This window comes from Mobula birostris, chromosome 9 (assembly GCF_030028105.1).
Source record: "Mobula birostris isolate sMobBir1 chromosome 9, sMobBir1.hap1, whole genome shotgun sequence".
NCBI lineage: Eukaryota > Metazoa > Chordata > Chondrichthyes > Myliobatiformes > Myliobatidae > Mobula > Mobula birostris.
This window is the reverse complement of record NC_092378.1, coordinates 23,679,193-23,696,053: the sequence shown is the minus strand read 5'-3', so window position 1 is coordinate 23,696,053 and position 16,861 is coordinate 23,679,193. Positions and strand designations below refer to the sequence as shown.

Genomic DNA, 16,861 nt, shown 5'->3' with positions numbered 1-16,861 from the left:
TTTCCTCACCACCTGCCCCTCAATCTCCAAGCTCCACCAGCTGATCAAGGATTGCACACACTCAATCAACCAATGATTGGAACAACTCTGACTGATATTGACTTCCTTCAATATCTCTGTCCCCATCCACTGCCTGATACATATCACAACTTAATTATCCATATTCTGACTGGCATTTCACCTGGTGATCCTAACTCCAACCTTTCAACTTACCAATCCAATTCCAGGCAATTCGCTTCCACCCCTGACCTCTATTCCACAAGAACTTACATACCTCCCACCTGACCTTTATCTTAACTAATTTTCTTTCCCCACTCCTCTGAGGTAGACCTTGCGGAAGAACAGTCTGACCACATGCAAGACCAAGTTAGTGGTCAAGAAGGTCTTTATTGTGTATTACTAAATTTGCTAGCAGAGTGACCACGAGAGTTCACTACGCAGCAAATGTGAATTCTACATCAACGTTTCCACACAATAGGACACAAGGTGGGGTTGTGGGTAATAGTTAGTCAAAAATAACAAGTTTAGAGATTCAGAAGAAGTTTTACTGAGGGTGGATACTATACGGAACTGATCACCAGAAGGAATTGTCATAGTGAATATCCTTTAAGAGGTAGTTAAAGGAACAAGCGAAAAAAAAGGAATTTCTGTCGAGCTTAGATCAACACTAGGGATAATAACCTAGTGTGGCATGAAATACAGCATGTACCTATTGGACTGACAGGTTTGTTGCTTTTTCACTGCAAATTCTTGTAATACTGAATTATTTCTGTGCTAAATTACTTGCACCTGGTTTTAGTCCATCAATACTTTGGTTTTAATATCCTTATCATTTATTTTTGCAACTTCTGCCTTAGCCTTTGTTCTCCAAACCTCTCTCTTCCAATTGAATAATTTGCCAAGATTCTTATGTTCTTTGTTTCTTATTCATGGCAGGTGTTCTTCTCTCCACCAGTAAGGGTCACGCCCAGGACACAGTGGTACACAACGTCTTCCCTAAAATTTTTTTTACCTGAATTTATTTCTTTGAGATTTTTTTTAAAACCAACCATCAATCAAGCTTTAGGATACATATTCATTCTTTTCATGTGGCTTTATGTGAAATTATGTTTGATCTGCGAACCTCTGAATGTTCCATTATAATAAAAGTACAATAAAAACACAGGTTGTTGAAATTCAGGCAGTACAATGAAATTGGAAGCAAAATCAAAATACCTAGAGATGCTCACAATGCCCTTGTGTAAACTGTCAGCTTGCTGCGCACAACCCATAATCAACACTAAAAGCACTCAGGCAATGCGCGACGAATGACAGATGATCCTCAAGTGCAATAAACAAAACCAAGATACTTAAACAAAGAGTAATTTCTTCCATCTGCTCTAATTGTTTTAGTATCCTTCACATTTGGTAGATTGTTGTAGGAGGGAAAAGCACTAAAACTTGAATTGGCAACTCCTTCCTGCTAAAGTTGTTTAATGCCCAGAATGCATCATGATTGGTTTCACAGGATCTCAGTAAACACTGAATTCAAGTAAACGATATTTCCGTTGCTTGACTTTGCTGTAAACAACTAATTATTAATTTAACTCTGGACGACTTATCATTTCCCTAGCACATTGAAAACATCACGTAATAATTTATATTTAAGTTATGCAAGCTAAAAGTTGCTCTCAAAGGGGTTGGATTCACAGGATCCATAAACCTGGTACCTCCAGGACAAAGGGATAGTTGGTTTTAATTAATTTCTGATCATGAACAAGCCAATGACTGATATTGCAATAAAGCAATTGAACAGAAGTGCAAAAGTCACTTTGCTCATGAAATCTGAGCTGACTGTTCTGAAGAACATTCACTTCTACTATCCCACTCCTTCCTCAATTCCAACATCCCTTTCCAGTACTTAGCAAATTTCTCTTTGAAGTTGACTATTTCACTTGTACCTCCTACCTTATCGAGTACGATATTTTTGGAAAAAATAAAACTGACAGCATTGGAAATCCAAAGCCAAAACAGAAATTGCGAGACCAAGCAGGTCAAGTGACACTTTGGGGAGGAAAACAGTTTACATTTCAGATCAAGGATCTTTCGTCAGAATGGTAAAGTGAGACAATACAATTGTTTTAATTTTCAGATAGAGGACTGCAGAGGAAAGACATGACAGAGTGGAAACAAACACTGTTGAGGTAATGGTTACTTTAAAATCACTTTTAGGAACAAAATGATATAGAAGCAATTTAAAACCTAATATATTAAAAGAAAGGTACAGTCACATTTGTGAAAGGCATGCTTTAGCTGTAACTATTAAAATGCAAAATTATCTGTAAACATTAAATACCAACATTAAGCAATATCTGCCTGTTTCCTTTCTTTCCCCTGGTATCCAAGGAAACAACAGATTTCTCAGATGAACCAACACTTCACATATATTCCATCCAATTTAGTGCACTGCATTTGGTCTCATGATTAGGCACGTTACAATCCTCTGGACTTCTTATTTATAATTTTAGGTACACACTTACTTAACCTTTCTCCCTCAAACACACTTCTTAAATTTGTTATATTTCAAATTGTTTCTGAATCAGTTTGTTCCAAGTGCCAGTTTATGAAGTATCTTTATCTTTGGTCTGTACCTTCCTAAATTTTTTTTCTCTGTCCTCTGTCTTAAAAATGCTCATCATCTGACTTCTCTTTTTCTGACACAACAATGTTTGTCTCTCTACAGTAAATCTACTTGATATGTTGAATGCTTCTATCATTCTTAGTTTTGTTCTAATGTATCTTTTGATAAAAATGGGCTTTGGCATCAAGTTAATGCTTCTGTTATGGAGTTAGGCTCAAAATTTTAACCATTAATTCAGACTCTTCTCAGCTACTTTTAACCATTGGGATACTCTGGTGAAATTCCATTGTGTATGCAGGAAAGAAGTGATTGACAAAATTAAGATGATAAACGTTAAAGTATTGTTACCATTCCTGATCGTAATTTTATGGGAAATCTATTATCCTGTTAATTATTTCTTTAAACTTCCTGAGTCGTCTTTAATTCCCAAACCTTTCTAATTTACCTCTTGATATCTGGCGAGTCCTCCATTAACTGCTGCATCGATGACCCCATTGAGGCACATGGTCAGAGGATTTATATTCTGCATCTGCCTTGACTGGCACTGGGTGATTAGGGTTCGCAGTTGTTGGTTCTTGTTCTCCAGCACCTCGATCGCATTTTCAAGTGGACTCATTTCAACCTAGAAACAGATTTTCTATACAAATTAGGTAAGTTTCTTACAAAAAGAAGAAATGCAAACAAGACAATCTGTGAAGAACTTTTAAATAACTTAGTTTCTATTCACTTTAATAGAAAGAAATCTGAATTTTGTAAGGTGCAGAATTTCTGCAGTCAACAAATTTTCAAGAAGCACTTTGAACTCACCACTTCCCGCCGATCCACTTCAAACCAACGGGAGATACCTGGTAAACTCTGAACTAATGTCAACGTTGTCCGCTCAACCCATAAACTCTGACAAGAAATGAGAAACAGATAAATGGTGGAACCTATTTCCTTACTTTTCTTTTTTTAATATAAAATGAAGCACATGGATTCAAGCAAAGATCTCAATGATAAATTATCATTCTTCCAAATCTTGGATGTTTTTGTACACAGAGACATACCTTGAACTCATTTTCTTTATCTTTGATTCCTTTGTGGAATGGTCTGTCATATCTGAACCGCCAGATGTTGTTGACTCTATAGAAACTCTTAATATGATCAGGTATAGTTTCTTTCTGCAGTATGTCATGATTCTCAGGAATGGGAATTACCGCATAAATCTGCAGGTCTGCATGTTATAAGTTAAGAATATAGCTCGAAGCTGAATAATTGATTGCCAGTTGTGAACACAGGAAAAAAAATAGTGAAAATGTTCAGAAGTTAAACATTTGAAATGAAACAGGACATACTGGAAATAAGTTGCATGTCCAGTGGTTGTGCTTGTGATGGAATTCCAGACAGTTAAAATTAAGTTTCAGCATTAGTTAAAATAATGCACTTTGAATATACACATTAAAAAGGCAAGAGCTGCTAAAAGATCCTCTGAAAAGTATGTTATAGAATATTTGCTAGGAAAATATTGTCTTAGAAGGAGAACATCATACAAAAATAGCCATGCGTTGTTAGAAAAGTACTTCAAAATAACATATCAAACATCCTTAAGCAATAGAATCTAGATACATTTATTTGTCTGGACTTCTTGAGGACCATGGCATTGACTTTTTGCTTTGGTTTTGGTTTGAATGGAACTAAGCTAGCTGTGACAAAATGTTCCACTGCTGTGTCATCAAACTTCAAAATAAAGTTGTATGTTTTCTAGCTGGAACAAAACTATAGCAAGATTTAGAGACAAACGATCTTAACTGTGACGTTTTGGAGCTAATGAGTCAGTTTCCGAAGTGGGGTGCAGAATGATGCCAGAAGTTGCACAATTCAAACATAGGATCATGAGTAGTCTGCCATTTCTGAGAAGCCTTGACATATATCCTTTGCTATAAAAAGGTAAGGATGCCCTTATTTTATTTAAGGAAAGCTGGAAACATTCCAAGGTTCACTGGGTTCACCAGATGGATCATGTCCAGAACTGTTTGCTACCTTATAGAAATAACCACAAATTTGTTTTCCTACTACTGGTCAATGAAACTAAGTCAAGTCTTAATGAATCCTGGTTGGACTGAATTAATGGACAGAGTGAACCACAAGCTGCAGTTACTACTCACATCCTGTTTCCAAATATTTACACTTGGGGGATAAGGAAAATCAGACTTTTAAGATAAATTTAAGGATTCATAAGTCCTGGTTGAATCAAAATTGCAATACAGGCTTGATGCTCACAGAATTGCATGCCTTAATAGATTGAGTATTTAACTGGCAGACTACCAACAGTGAATAACTTAATCCAATATTATGAAGTACAATTAAAATTATTCAAGCAGTTAGATACAAAATTCATTTGGCCATTTATCCTTGAAGACAATAGCAATGTTAATTTGAAAAGATATTTTTCTTTTGTTGCTGAGGCCTGAAGAATGACAATATAATTTCTCACTGTCAAACTGCTTTGCTGGCAGACCATGTAAATGAAACCGGGTTTACCTGTAGTGAACTTTAAGAGTGGGAAAATTTAGGGGAAAGTAACTTATTCCAGCATTGCAAAAAGTAACACATGCACCCTCCACCTTACATTTCTTCATTTTAATATGAGTAAGTTAACTTGCGTGATAGAATAAGCTGATAAAAGCAAGCTAATTTCAGTGAGAACCAGGATTTATGAAAAACAGTCTCATAAATAATATTTGTACTCAATGCTGCGAAGAAAATTTTGTTCATGGATTACATTTACTAAAACTGGAAAATGTTTTTTAAGTTGAAAGTATGCCAGTCACAAGAAGATAGTAACGTTCACATTGCCAGTATTGTCACTCTCTTTAGGAAAAATAATGCAACAGTAATTCACATTATTCATCCTCACCCTACTTCTGCATCTGTTCTTCGGTAGATGGACAGGCAAGGGATTAACGTACTTCCAAGAGGGCTTTGAAAAGCCCAGCTGCCTGACATTTGGCACTTTTTTCTATGCACAAGTCTATTCAGTTCCACATTGGATATCTTTGTCCCTTTTAAAAGCAGGAGTCAATGAATTGCCTCCAGCACTTCACTTAGCCTAGTGCCAATCTATTAAGGTCCACTAAGCCCAAGAAATGGAACTTGGTCATTCTCTAGTTTTTCTCCCGTCTTCCAGCACAACTTTTCAAGACCATCTTGTCCAAGAGCTTCCTCCGCCTGTTCCTTCATATCCCCATAAACTTACTAACAGCTTGGATTTCCTTCCTGCACTTGCATCAGCTGCATTCCTTACATTTCTTGCAGGCAATGATTCAGCTACTGCAAATGGGTCACTATCACTGTCCTATCGTCATGAAATGAAATTCATCCATGACTCCTTTTTCTGGTAACCTATACACCTTCTCCCAAGTCCCTGATAATTCATGTCTACTGTCCAAGTTCCTTTGAGATTTCTCCATCTGTCATATGTATGGAATCTACTCAAATCCACAAATCACACTATTCACAATTACACACTTCACTTTCACTTCTCAGACTCTTGACCTGCTTGTAGACTTTGATTTTAATTCGGCACATCATCACCCTTCAATATCCCCCAACAATTTCAAGATCGATGAGACCAAACTTGATTAGTTCCATTCTTATCTATCAGATGGCAGGCATCCAATCAGAAACAGTTTCACTTCCCCTGGCTCCAAATTATCCCTGGCTTCCTTCCAGAATTGGTTGTTGATTGCCTCTTCAGCTGTCAAGGTTTCATCTCTGATATCCCTTTCTTAAACATCTCCCCTTTTTATTACTTCCCTTTTATCTTTTAAAATGTTTCTTGAAAAGTTCTTTGACTAAGGTTTTAGTTGTTTGGTTCCAATTCCATATGCTCCTGTGATGCAGCCTGAGACATTTGACAAAGTTAGAACAATATAGTAACAAGCTGATGCTTCAATTACATTTCTCTGACTCAGGGGAAAAAGAGAGAGGGAGAGGGCAGGAGGGGGGGGGAGAGGGGGAGAGGGGAGGGGGAGAGGGGGAGGGGGGGAGAGAGGGGGGAGAGAGGGGGGAGAGAGGGGGGGAGAGAGGGGGGAGAGAGGGGGGGAGAGAGGGGGGGAGAGAGGGGGGGAGAGAGGGGGGGAGAGAGGGGGGGAGAGAGGGGGGGAGAGAGGGGGGGGAGAGAGGGGGGGAGAGAGAGATAGATATCCAATGTGTATCGCGTTTTATTTGGCCTTTTATACAGAAGGGCAAGGTGTTTGGTGAGGAGGGGGAGAGGAAAAGAGAGATTGGTGGGGGGGGGGAGATAAAGAGCCGTGAAGGAACATAAATTCCTAACAAGCTCGTTTGCCAGAGATGACATCTCATGATGTGTCATTCAAACAGGAAGTGCCTGCCATCTGTCTGTATTATTTATATTGCAATGTTTGTAATGATACACAGATTAAGTACAGATCTAATGTACACTTTTCAGGAAATAGCACAGACCTTAGCAATTCTGATCAAATTAGAAATAACAACTTCAGCCTTGGATAGCAAACTAGTGAAATACATCATGCATAACCCGTATGCTTCCTATTAAACTCTTTGCACAGATTGTCAAATACCATCACAATTTAAACCACAGTCCTTGCACAACTTAGGAAAAGCACGTTTATCAACTGTAGTTCGGAATTCCCTCCGAATAGGTCAGCAAAAAAGTGCAATGATTATGATTTGTCATATTCTGGCTTGTTCTATTTCTTTGATTTTATATTCAAATTCTGCATGAAGAGGACTTTCGAGTTTATTGAAACACAAGGCACAGTCTGTGCTTCCAGAAGCTCAGCATGTCTCATTTCAACTGATCCATTCTAAAAGGATCATCTGAATCTCAGTGAATACAGACATCAATGAGGATATTCATCAATGCTGTCAGTGCACCATCAGCATTTGAACAGTGGAGGCAAAGGGTAATTTAAAGATCAAGATCAGTGATCTGGCCCAAAACACAGAGTCCCACTGGATAACAGTATTTGCTGCCCTCCTCTGCATATCTAGGACTTGGACAACCTAAAGCATGTACCTCGAGGCATTGGAAAGATACCACCAATGTTTTCTCTATAAACCTCTCCAAGTTCACTGAAAGAATAAGAGAATGAAGGACTCTGTCCTCTCCTAGGCCAGCATTCCCAACATTACAGCACTCCTTACACAAGGTCAGCTACCCTGGACAGACCATGTCTCTTGTCTGTGACGCCTGGTTCCTGAAACAGGTTCTTTGTTCCAAGCTCTGACATAGTAAAAGATGACCAGGTCCACAAAGTAAAGCATTCAAGGTTTCTCAAAGAAATGCAACATTCAAGTTGATTTCTGGGATGGTCTGGCTGATTACTGCTCCATGTTGGGAAGGAACTTTCAGGATGATATTGATAACCTCAATCCATGCATTCACCAGTGACAGGAATAAGGATCTGTCCTCAAATGTGTCTCATGTCAAATGTTGCAGGGGCACTCTGCAGCAAACAACTCAACAGTGCACCAAGGCCTTGCTGCCCTGTCAGACATGTCCTGGGGGTCAGGGGTCAAAGGTCAATTCAATCAGCCTTCACATCCAGACTGGATCACCATGAACAAATCGGAGCACTAGTGGGTCAGATATAACCTCAAGTCTGCCAGTACATTCAATATTGGAATACAAAACAACACTGACGTGAGCAGGAATAATTCTATGGAGGGTTCCTGTCATTTTTTTTTGTTGATAAAACTATTTGAGTTGACAGGCTTCTGCAATCTCGTCATGCAATGTGAACAGCAGCAGTATTGGACTTCTGACTGTAGTAAAACATACTATAAGTAAAAAATGCATCCATTAATCAGATAATTTCCAAAATAATAAATATTGAAGACACTTCCAGATATTTATTCATTTAGAGATACAGTGGGGAATAGGCCCTCGAGCCACGCTGCCAGCAACCCACTGATTTAACCCTAGTTTAATCATTTATCTTCATAGACATCCAAATTGACTGGTGTAAAAATCTGTCTGCTTTACACATAACAGTTAATAAAACTGAAGAAAACTACTGGTTAGCCCAGAACCCATGCAAATCTAATTGGGATCCACTTTAGGCCAGTGGCAGTTCTGAGGATACATTGTGCATCAGCCTGAAAAATAGTCTCTTCAGGTTGGTTGGCGTGCTGCATAGCAATCGCATGTGGGAACTCGTTCAACATTCGCTGTTGGAAAGCCTCCAATCTCTCGTAATCATGTCCTCGACAAACAAACTCCTTGTTCTGTTAGGGGTGAAAGACAAGGCAGTGGTTATCTGATAGGCATCTAACACAGGGCAGCACAATGTAGGAATATATAAATCTTTTAACAGACTGGCAGTAGACAGAGCAGCCTATGTTAAATACACATAAAAAGGAAGCAGGCAGGAGTAGAATACACCTGCCTGAGCGTGATTGTCGTAACAATGCATAGGTAAAGCAATTTCACCACCACACTTACCAACAGGGAGTTAGTAAATCAATACAGATCCACAATAATCAGCAAAGACAGAAAATCTCCAAAATGTTTGCTATTCTTTTGCTGTACAAAATGACTGGCTGATAGTTATACCTTCCACTCATGTAATAATAAGCTTATGCTTCATTGCCCTTCAGTGCCACTGCCCTTCAAATGTATGCCTGAGCAGTCCATTCCTGAGAAACCGTTAAACTTGGGTTTGCTTTCGCGGCTGGTACCATACTTCAGAGTCAAACAAAACATGAAAATCATATATTTCATCCTTCAATCACCACATGGCTCATTTGTTAGTTTGGAAACCTCGGCCAAATTAATCCATCATGAATCAGAGAAGTGGTTAGGTTGGACAGAACCTGCCATGGGCTGGGAAGGCTGTCATGTGAACAAGCAGAAAGTACGGCTCCCACTGTGTTACCGCCATCATCGTGAAGTTGAGGCTCAGCACTTCTTTCGTCTGCAGGAGTGCAGATAGCAGAATATAGTAATATAAGCACAAGATTTTCTGCAAATGATGGAAATCCAGAGCAACACACACAAAATGTGGGAGGAACTCAGCAGGTCAGGCAGCATCTTTAGAAAGGAATAAGTAGTCGACATTTTGGGCCAAGGCTTCTTCCATTCCATAAAGGATGCAAAAATTGCTGAGTTCCTCCAGCATTCTGAATGCGTTAATCACCTCTGGTTCTGAGGCCAGTGCAGACACTAACTACATGGTAACCCTTTCCACGTGCAATGTAACTGCTATACAAAGCAAGCACAGCTCTTCACTTTATTGTATGTGCTAAACCTTTATCTTTGTTCTCAGCAAACCATGAATGGATCTTGTCCTTCAGAGAGCTCTCTTCTAAGTAGTTTCAGCTATGGGTTTCAAAACATTAAAATGCCTCTTCCTCTCCCTGAGCCCAGCTAGTGTGTAGTGTGATGGTAAACACTGCATCATCATAAGGAGCTGCATATTTGAGGTGCTCTGGTTATTGACAAGGTTAAAGACCATTTAGAATTGCACCAAGAAACTCGATCAGTTTGCTTGTTCAATTGTGGATTCCTCAGAAGTTTAAAGGACTTCAGTATAAAGACAAGAAATCCTGTTCACAGAATACTGACTGTTTTTTTCCCCCTTTGCAGGACTTTATCTGTATTACTGGCTGCTACACTTCCAGCTGCCTGGCATGGTGAGGTGGAACTGCCACTATCTGTGTCATCTCTCTGTGGACATGCACTGACAGGACCTGCAGAGACAGGGAACTTCATTAGTGTGTATTTCATCCTTAGTGGAATCGAAATACTCAACCTTAACTGTACCAGGGAAAACAAGCAAGGGATAATAGGTATTGGGAAGAAATATTTATAGTGGCCATATAATTGTGGTAGGAAAGAAGTCTTGAAAGTTTTACGACAATGCTAACGGATTCTGAGAAGGAGGGAAGGTCGAGGTGCCTGATATTAAGGATGAAGGAGGATGCACTGTAGTCAAATGAGGTATAAAATTTTATCTGAACCACAGCCAATCCAACTCCTATCCAAGTACCCACAATATTTTCCACAGTAATCTAACTTGGAGTCATTAATTGAAAAGGTGAAATGACTTGCAATGGTGCACACCCCCTGCCTTTGATAAACAGCAGCTTACACGTGCAATAATACAGTCCACACTGACGCAAGTTGAAATGTTTTATCAAAGAGTACTGTGACCAGACCCGAATCCAAACACCAATGCACTTGGTCTGACTGCCTTGAACATGAGTGGTGCATCACAGTGCTAGTGTGATTGATTGAAGGCCTGTTGAGTGTGTGATAGGAGCCAGGGACTGGTAAACCACTGAATACAGTGGAGCAAGAGAAAGACATGGGAAGGACTACGGGACATGCATTGCTTCGAGTTGGTGGACTGGGCCGTGTTCAAGGACCTGAACCAATATGCAACGGTTGTCACAGATTTTATAAAAACAATCAGAGATGAACAAGTTCCCACAAAATCATTCAGAATCTTCTGCAATCAGAACCCCTGGATCAACCATGAGATCTGTAATCTGCTGAGGACCACACCAGTGGTCTGGCGACCAAGTAAAACACTAGAGGGCCAGGTATGACCTCATGAAAGCCATCTTACACGTAAAGTAGCAATTCCAGACTAAGCAAATCACAGAAGGATGCTCGACAGCTGTATGTGGGGGTGGTGGGGAGGCTTCAATGCTATCACTCCTACAAAGTGAAACCAAGCACCACAGATGACTTCAGGGTTTTGCTTTCCAATGATCTCAATGACTCTTAGATGCTCCCAGGCCTGCTGAGTTCTCCTGGCATTTTGTATTGTGTGTTTCAATGACTTTTATACTCACTTTGACCATCAAAACATGGAGACATCTTCACAAACTCCCAACAACCCTGTGATTTCAGTCGCTGAGGCCAATGTGAGAGCACCCTTCAGGAGGGCGAACTAACAGAAAGCATCTGGCCTAGACAGGGTACCTGGCCGAGTGCTAAATACTTGTGCTGTCAACTGGCTAGAGTGTTCTCTGATATCTTTAATCTCTCGCTTTGGCACTCTGAAGTACCCACCTGCTTCAAACAGGTTTCAATTATACCAGTCCCCAAGAAGAATGTGGTAACCTGCTCAATGACTTTCATCTGGTAGCACTTATATCTACTGTGATGAAGTGCTTTGAAGTTGGTGGTGAAACGTATCAACTCCAAACCAAGGAACAATTTTGATCTGCACCAATTTGCCTATCATCAACGCAGATGCCATTTCATTGATTCTTCACTCAACCCTGGAACATCTGGACAGTGAAGATACGTATATCAGGATGCTTTTCATTGACTACAGCTCAGCATCCAGTATTATCATCCCCTTAAAACTAATCAATAAGCTCCAAGACCAAGGCCTCAATATCTCTCTGAGCAACTGGATTCTCGATTTTCTCACTTGCAGGCCCCAGTCTGTTCGGATTAGCAATATCTCCTCCACAATCTCCATCAGCACAGGTGCACGACAAGGCTGTGTGCTTAGCCCCCTGCTCTACTCACTTTATATTTATGACTGTGAGGCCAAGCACAGCTTCAATGGATTATTTAAGTTTGCCGACGACATCGCCATCATTGGCCAAAGCAAAGGTGGTGATAAATCAGCATCTGAGTGGTGGCACAACCACAGCCTCTCAATCAATGTCAGCAAGCCCAAGCTGGTTATTGACTACAGGAAGAGGAATTTGGAGGTCCATGAACCAGTCCTCCTCAGGGATCAGAAGTGCAGAGGGTTAGCAAATTTAATTTACTCAGCGTTATGATTTCATAGGATCTGTCCTTCACTAGAAGAGAGATCAAGTCAACCAGCAGGGCTGTAGCTGAGGCAGCAGAGAAAGGATCAGCATGGGTATGGACCAAGTACGTCCAGAGGGGCAGATAGTCAGACAGTGTATACATCTTTTGCAAACCCTTCAGTAGTTGCATAGACACCTGAAGAGCAGAGTATCTGTTGGATGGAAGTGACTGATAGAGGCAGATGCCAAGTTTTTCAGCTCACCAGTGGGAGGTGGTGCTTTAGCACTGCTGGCCCACCACCTCGAGGGAGTCTTGATCATAAGCGGGCCGAAACTCCTGAAGACAGGTGACAGATCAATTGATGATCCCACTGGTGATAGCACAGAACGGTGAACATCTTAGTCCACGTGTATTCTGTAACTGGGTTCAGCACATAAGTAAAGCACAGCAGTGCCTCGACTTTCTTAGAAGTTTGCAAAGTTTCAGCATTTCAAACTCTGCCAAACTTCTATAGATGTGTGGTAGAAACTATATTGACTGGTTGCATCATGGCTAATGTGGGTGCCTTTCTCATTCACTCAGCAAATGAAGTGGGAAATGCATCCAGTAGGTTACAATGAGGTAAATTAAAACATACAAGATCATGCCTCCTTTGGGCAACAACAGATTAATTTAGAGCTGACAACCCCAAATTTATATACAGAAATCTGGCCTAACCTCTATGTGACTAATAACTTAGTTAAGTTATTATTATATGCAAACATGTTAAACATGGACTGCACTTATGGAGGAGTGCTCTGCTTTGCTCTATATCTGAAGTACTCAGAAGCATGCTAATATCAAATAAAACAAACCTGTATTTATCTGAGTTTATTAGATTAAAAGTTAATCTCATTAAAGCAGAAAAAGATTCTGAAAAGTGTTAACGGGATTGAGACAAGAGGTTTCATCTGCTGGCTATAACTATCTGGATAATGAGAAAGGAAGTAATTTCCTCAGAGTCATGAACTTTGGAACTGCAGGCTCTGTGACATTCAGTCAATGAGAATATCCAAGGATGAGATCAATAGACCCTAGACTGTTGGGGGATCTAGAGTCTGAACATTTTCTGGGTAAAGAGTGGATGAAGAATGGTCTGACTCAACTGTTGAGCAGTCTCGGGGGAGAAGGAGGCAAGGTGTGAGGTTTCCACATTACTGACCTCTACTGTGGTCTCTGTTGAACAAGTTGAAGATAAGCTAGAGCAAGATTTAGATAATAGGATTATTTTGTAAATTTAAGAGCTGAAGAATAAAATGTGCTAAATGACTGTTCTTATATCACGCATTAAAATCCAAAATATAAGATATAGGTGATATATGCAATCACATCATATTATTCATCTGTGATATTCAGCAAATCACAAGGTGACTAGTGAGGAAGAATATGTGCTGAACAAAAATAAAAGTGCAAGCTTTAATGTGCTGATCTTAGATGTTACCTGAGGCATTGGAAAGGTCAAGAAGCCATTAAACCACTGCAGTCTAGAGAACTTCTCTCAAAGAAACTACATATCCCATGTCATATGGCTTTTGATAAAGGTTGACTAACTTTAATAAAGGAAGTGTTATATGCATCTCTATCCTTGCTTTAATTTTGCTTTTCAAGTACCACACAAAAGCACTTAAAGATGCTACATAGAAATGTGTTTGGAGTGTTGATGCCTGAGGAAGCAGCAAAAAGCATTTAAGTGTGAAGTAACAGAGAGCTGGGCTCTTTGGATGGAGCAGTGATGATGGCAGCTGCTAGACATTGTAGATGTGGTGTGAGCTGGAGAGGTATCTCAGCCTTTTATTCTAAATGTGAAATAAGCGCAGTTATGTCCTTAAGAACAAATACTATTGTTGAGATCTGGGGAGAAGACACAGAACAGATGAACGCAGCTACTGGCAAAAAGAAAATGATACTGTTCAGGCCTTAGGCCAAAGGATATTAGCTCTATTACCCACAGCTGATGTTTCCAATAGAGCTATTGTATAAGTTTTGAAGAAGTAGTTCAACTAGCACCTTCAGAATTGAGAGTTACAAGATTTAGCATATACAACCAAGTCAGAAAAAAATTGTTATAAACATTTGCTCAGGCTAAAGATATTGGCAAAGAAGTGGAATTTCAAGACCTTTATAAGAATGCGCACTAGGAGAAATGGTCTGGTGTATGGGACAAGTGATGAGAACTCATACAGTAGCATATGACACCAACGTCTCAACGTTTGAGGAGATAAACTGAGTGGCCTCATCATGGAATCTACATCCATACAAAAGTATGAAGCAGTTTCACAAATTCCCTGTCTGCTGCGCTATTCCATATGGTCACAGAAAGTAACTTATTAATGAAATTCTTAGGTCACAAAGGTTTGAAGGCACGTTAAAATAATACTGGGTGGTTGCGGCAGAGGTGATGCAAGTATAGTGCACTACTCCAAAAATTAATGGTATATACTTTCAAAGATAAATGGTCACCTTACAAAAATGGTGACTGACATAGAAGTGGATCAATTGCTGTGACGTCACCACCCATACAATTGATAAGCAGCACCCTACTGGAGCATTTTGCAGCAGTACAACAGAAAGATCCAACACACTAAAATGAATTGTCATACTCAGTCTGTTTCAAGGTAATTATAAGTAATATAAACAACTGCCGACACCCACTTTGAAGGGGAAGGGCTGAGTACACAGACTATATATTGGCTGGGCAGAAATCCATTGTACACTGGTGCTGCAGAGGCTTCTGGCATATTACAAGTATATTTGCACCAATTTATATTGTAGCATTTTTGTATATAAGGTCAATATTTGCATTTATTTCAGAGCCAAGCTGAGTTATTGCCTACTCTGACTGGTATGATCTTAAGCGATGGTGGAAGACGAGAAGGCAGCGGCTGTATTGGACACTAGAGAGCTCACTAAATTTCATTCTTTCTTACAAATGCTAAAAGATTATTCCAAAGTGCTTACTGAGTCTGTCCACCATACTGAGTTCCATTCACATGTTGTCCTAGAATGGGGAGACATAGTTCTGGGGTGAAGAGCAACATTAGGTGAAATGTTCGTGAGGCTTTGTCCACAATTGCTTCAGACTCCAAAAGAAAAAAATTCCTGGGTGAGGCACTAATTGTGGCTGATTGCAGACACAGAGATGGGTGTAACTGACTTACAAGGGATGGGTGCAGGAAGAGGAAGCAGAAAGGAGAAATGGTTTCAAGGTGAAATTGGCTGATCAGCAGGGCATGGAGGATTGTCAAGATGGAGCTGTGAGGAGATTGTTAAGGTTCTGCAAGACAGGAATTACATGGTGAAAAATTAGGAGGTGGGTCCCAAAAGATACTTATAAATTAATTGACATGCCTGTATCACCCAAGAAGACTGTAATCGATAACGATGTGCAAAATAAGCCCGAGTTTGAGTTATAGGACCAGCCCCATGATCTAGCTGTTGCTGCGTAAGACAAAGAAAGGGGGACACGAGTTACCCAGAACTGAGTAGGAAATGATCAGCTTATAAGGGGAAAATCATCAGATTTGAGGATGTCCTGAGTGGACACCAGAAGTAATAACATGGTCACTGCATTTGAAGAGCTCATATAGATTAAGAAAGTTTGTAGATATTTATTTATTTATTTGCTTTATCGTCGCCAAACAATTGATACTAGAACGTACAATCATCACAGCGATATTTGATTCTGCGCTTCGCGCTCCCTGGAGTAGAAATCGATAGTAAATTTAGTAAAAATTTAAATAATAAATCATAAATAGAAAAGGGAAAGTAAGGTAGTGCAAAAAAACTGAGAGGCAGGTCCAGATATTTGGAGGGTACGGCCCAGATCCAGGTCAGGATATGTTCAGCAGTCTTATCACAGTTGGAAAGAAGCTGTTCCCAAATCTGGCCGTACGAGTCTTCAAGCTCCTGAGCCTTCTCCGGGAGGGAAGAGGGACGAAAAGTGTGTTGGTTGGGTGAGTCGTGTCCTTGATTATCCTGGCAGCACTGCTCCGACAGCGTGCGGTGTAAAGTGAGTCCAAGGATGGAAGACTGGTTTGTGTGATGTGCTGGGCAGTGTTCACAATCTTCTGCAGCTTCTTCTGGTCTTGGACAGGACAACTTCCATACCAGGTTGTGATGCACCCTAGAAGAATGCTTTCTACGGTGCATCTATAAAAACTAGTGGGGATTTTAAGGGACAGGCCAAATTTCTTTAGCTTTCTCAGGAAGTAAAGGTGCTGGTGGGCCTTCTTGGCAGTGGACTGGGCTTGGTTGGACCAAGTCAGGTCATTTGTGATATTGACCCCGAGGAACTTAAAGCTTTTGACCTGTTCCACTTGCGCACCACCAATGTAAATAGGGTCGTGCAGTTCACTACTCCTTCTGAAGTCAACAACCAATTCCTTCATCTTGCTGACGTTGAGGGATAGGTTATTGTCTTTGCACCATGCCACCAGGTTCTTAATTTCCTCTCT

General features: G+C 40.2%; 1 protein-coding gene across 3 annotated transcripts in view; it reads right to left on the bottom strand.

Annotated features, from left to right (window-relative positions):
- dock4a (dedicator of cytokinesis 4a) overlaps window positions 1-16,861 on the bottom strand; it is a 365,685-nt gene that overhangs the window by 55,942 nt on the left and 292,882 nt on the right. For all 3 annotated transcript variants that reach the window (XM_072267619.1, XM_072267621.1, XM_072267620.1), the window contains exons 39-42: window positions 8,731-8,872; window positions 3,667-3,833; window positions 3,428-3,514; window positions 3,066-3,242 (exon numbers count right to left, since the gene is read on the bottom strand). In XM_072267619.1, the coding sequence (XP_072123720.1) occupies window positions 3,066-3,242; window positions 3,428-3,514; window positions 3,667-3,833; window positions 8,731-8,872 (573 nt within the window). The remainder of the gene's footprint in view (window positions 1-3,065; window positions 3,243-3,427; window positions 3,515-3,666; window positions 3,834-8,730; window positions 8,873-16,861) is intronic.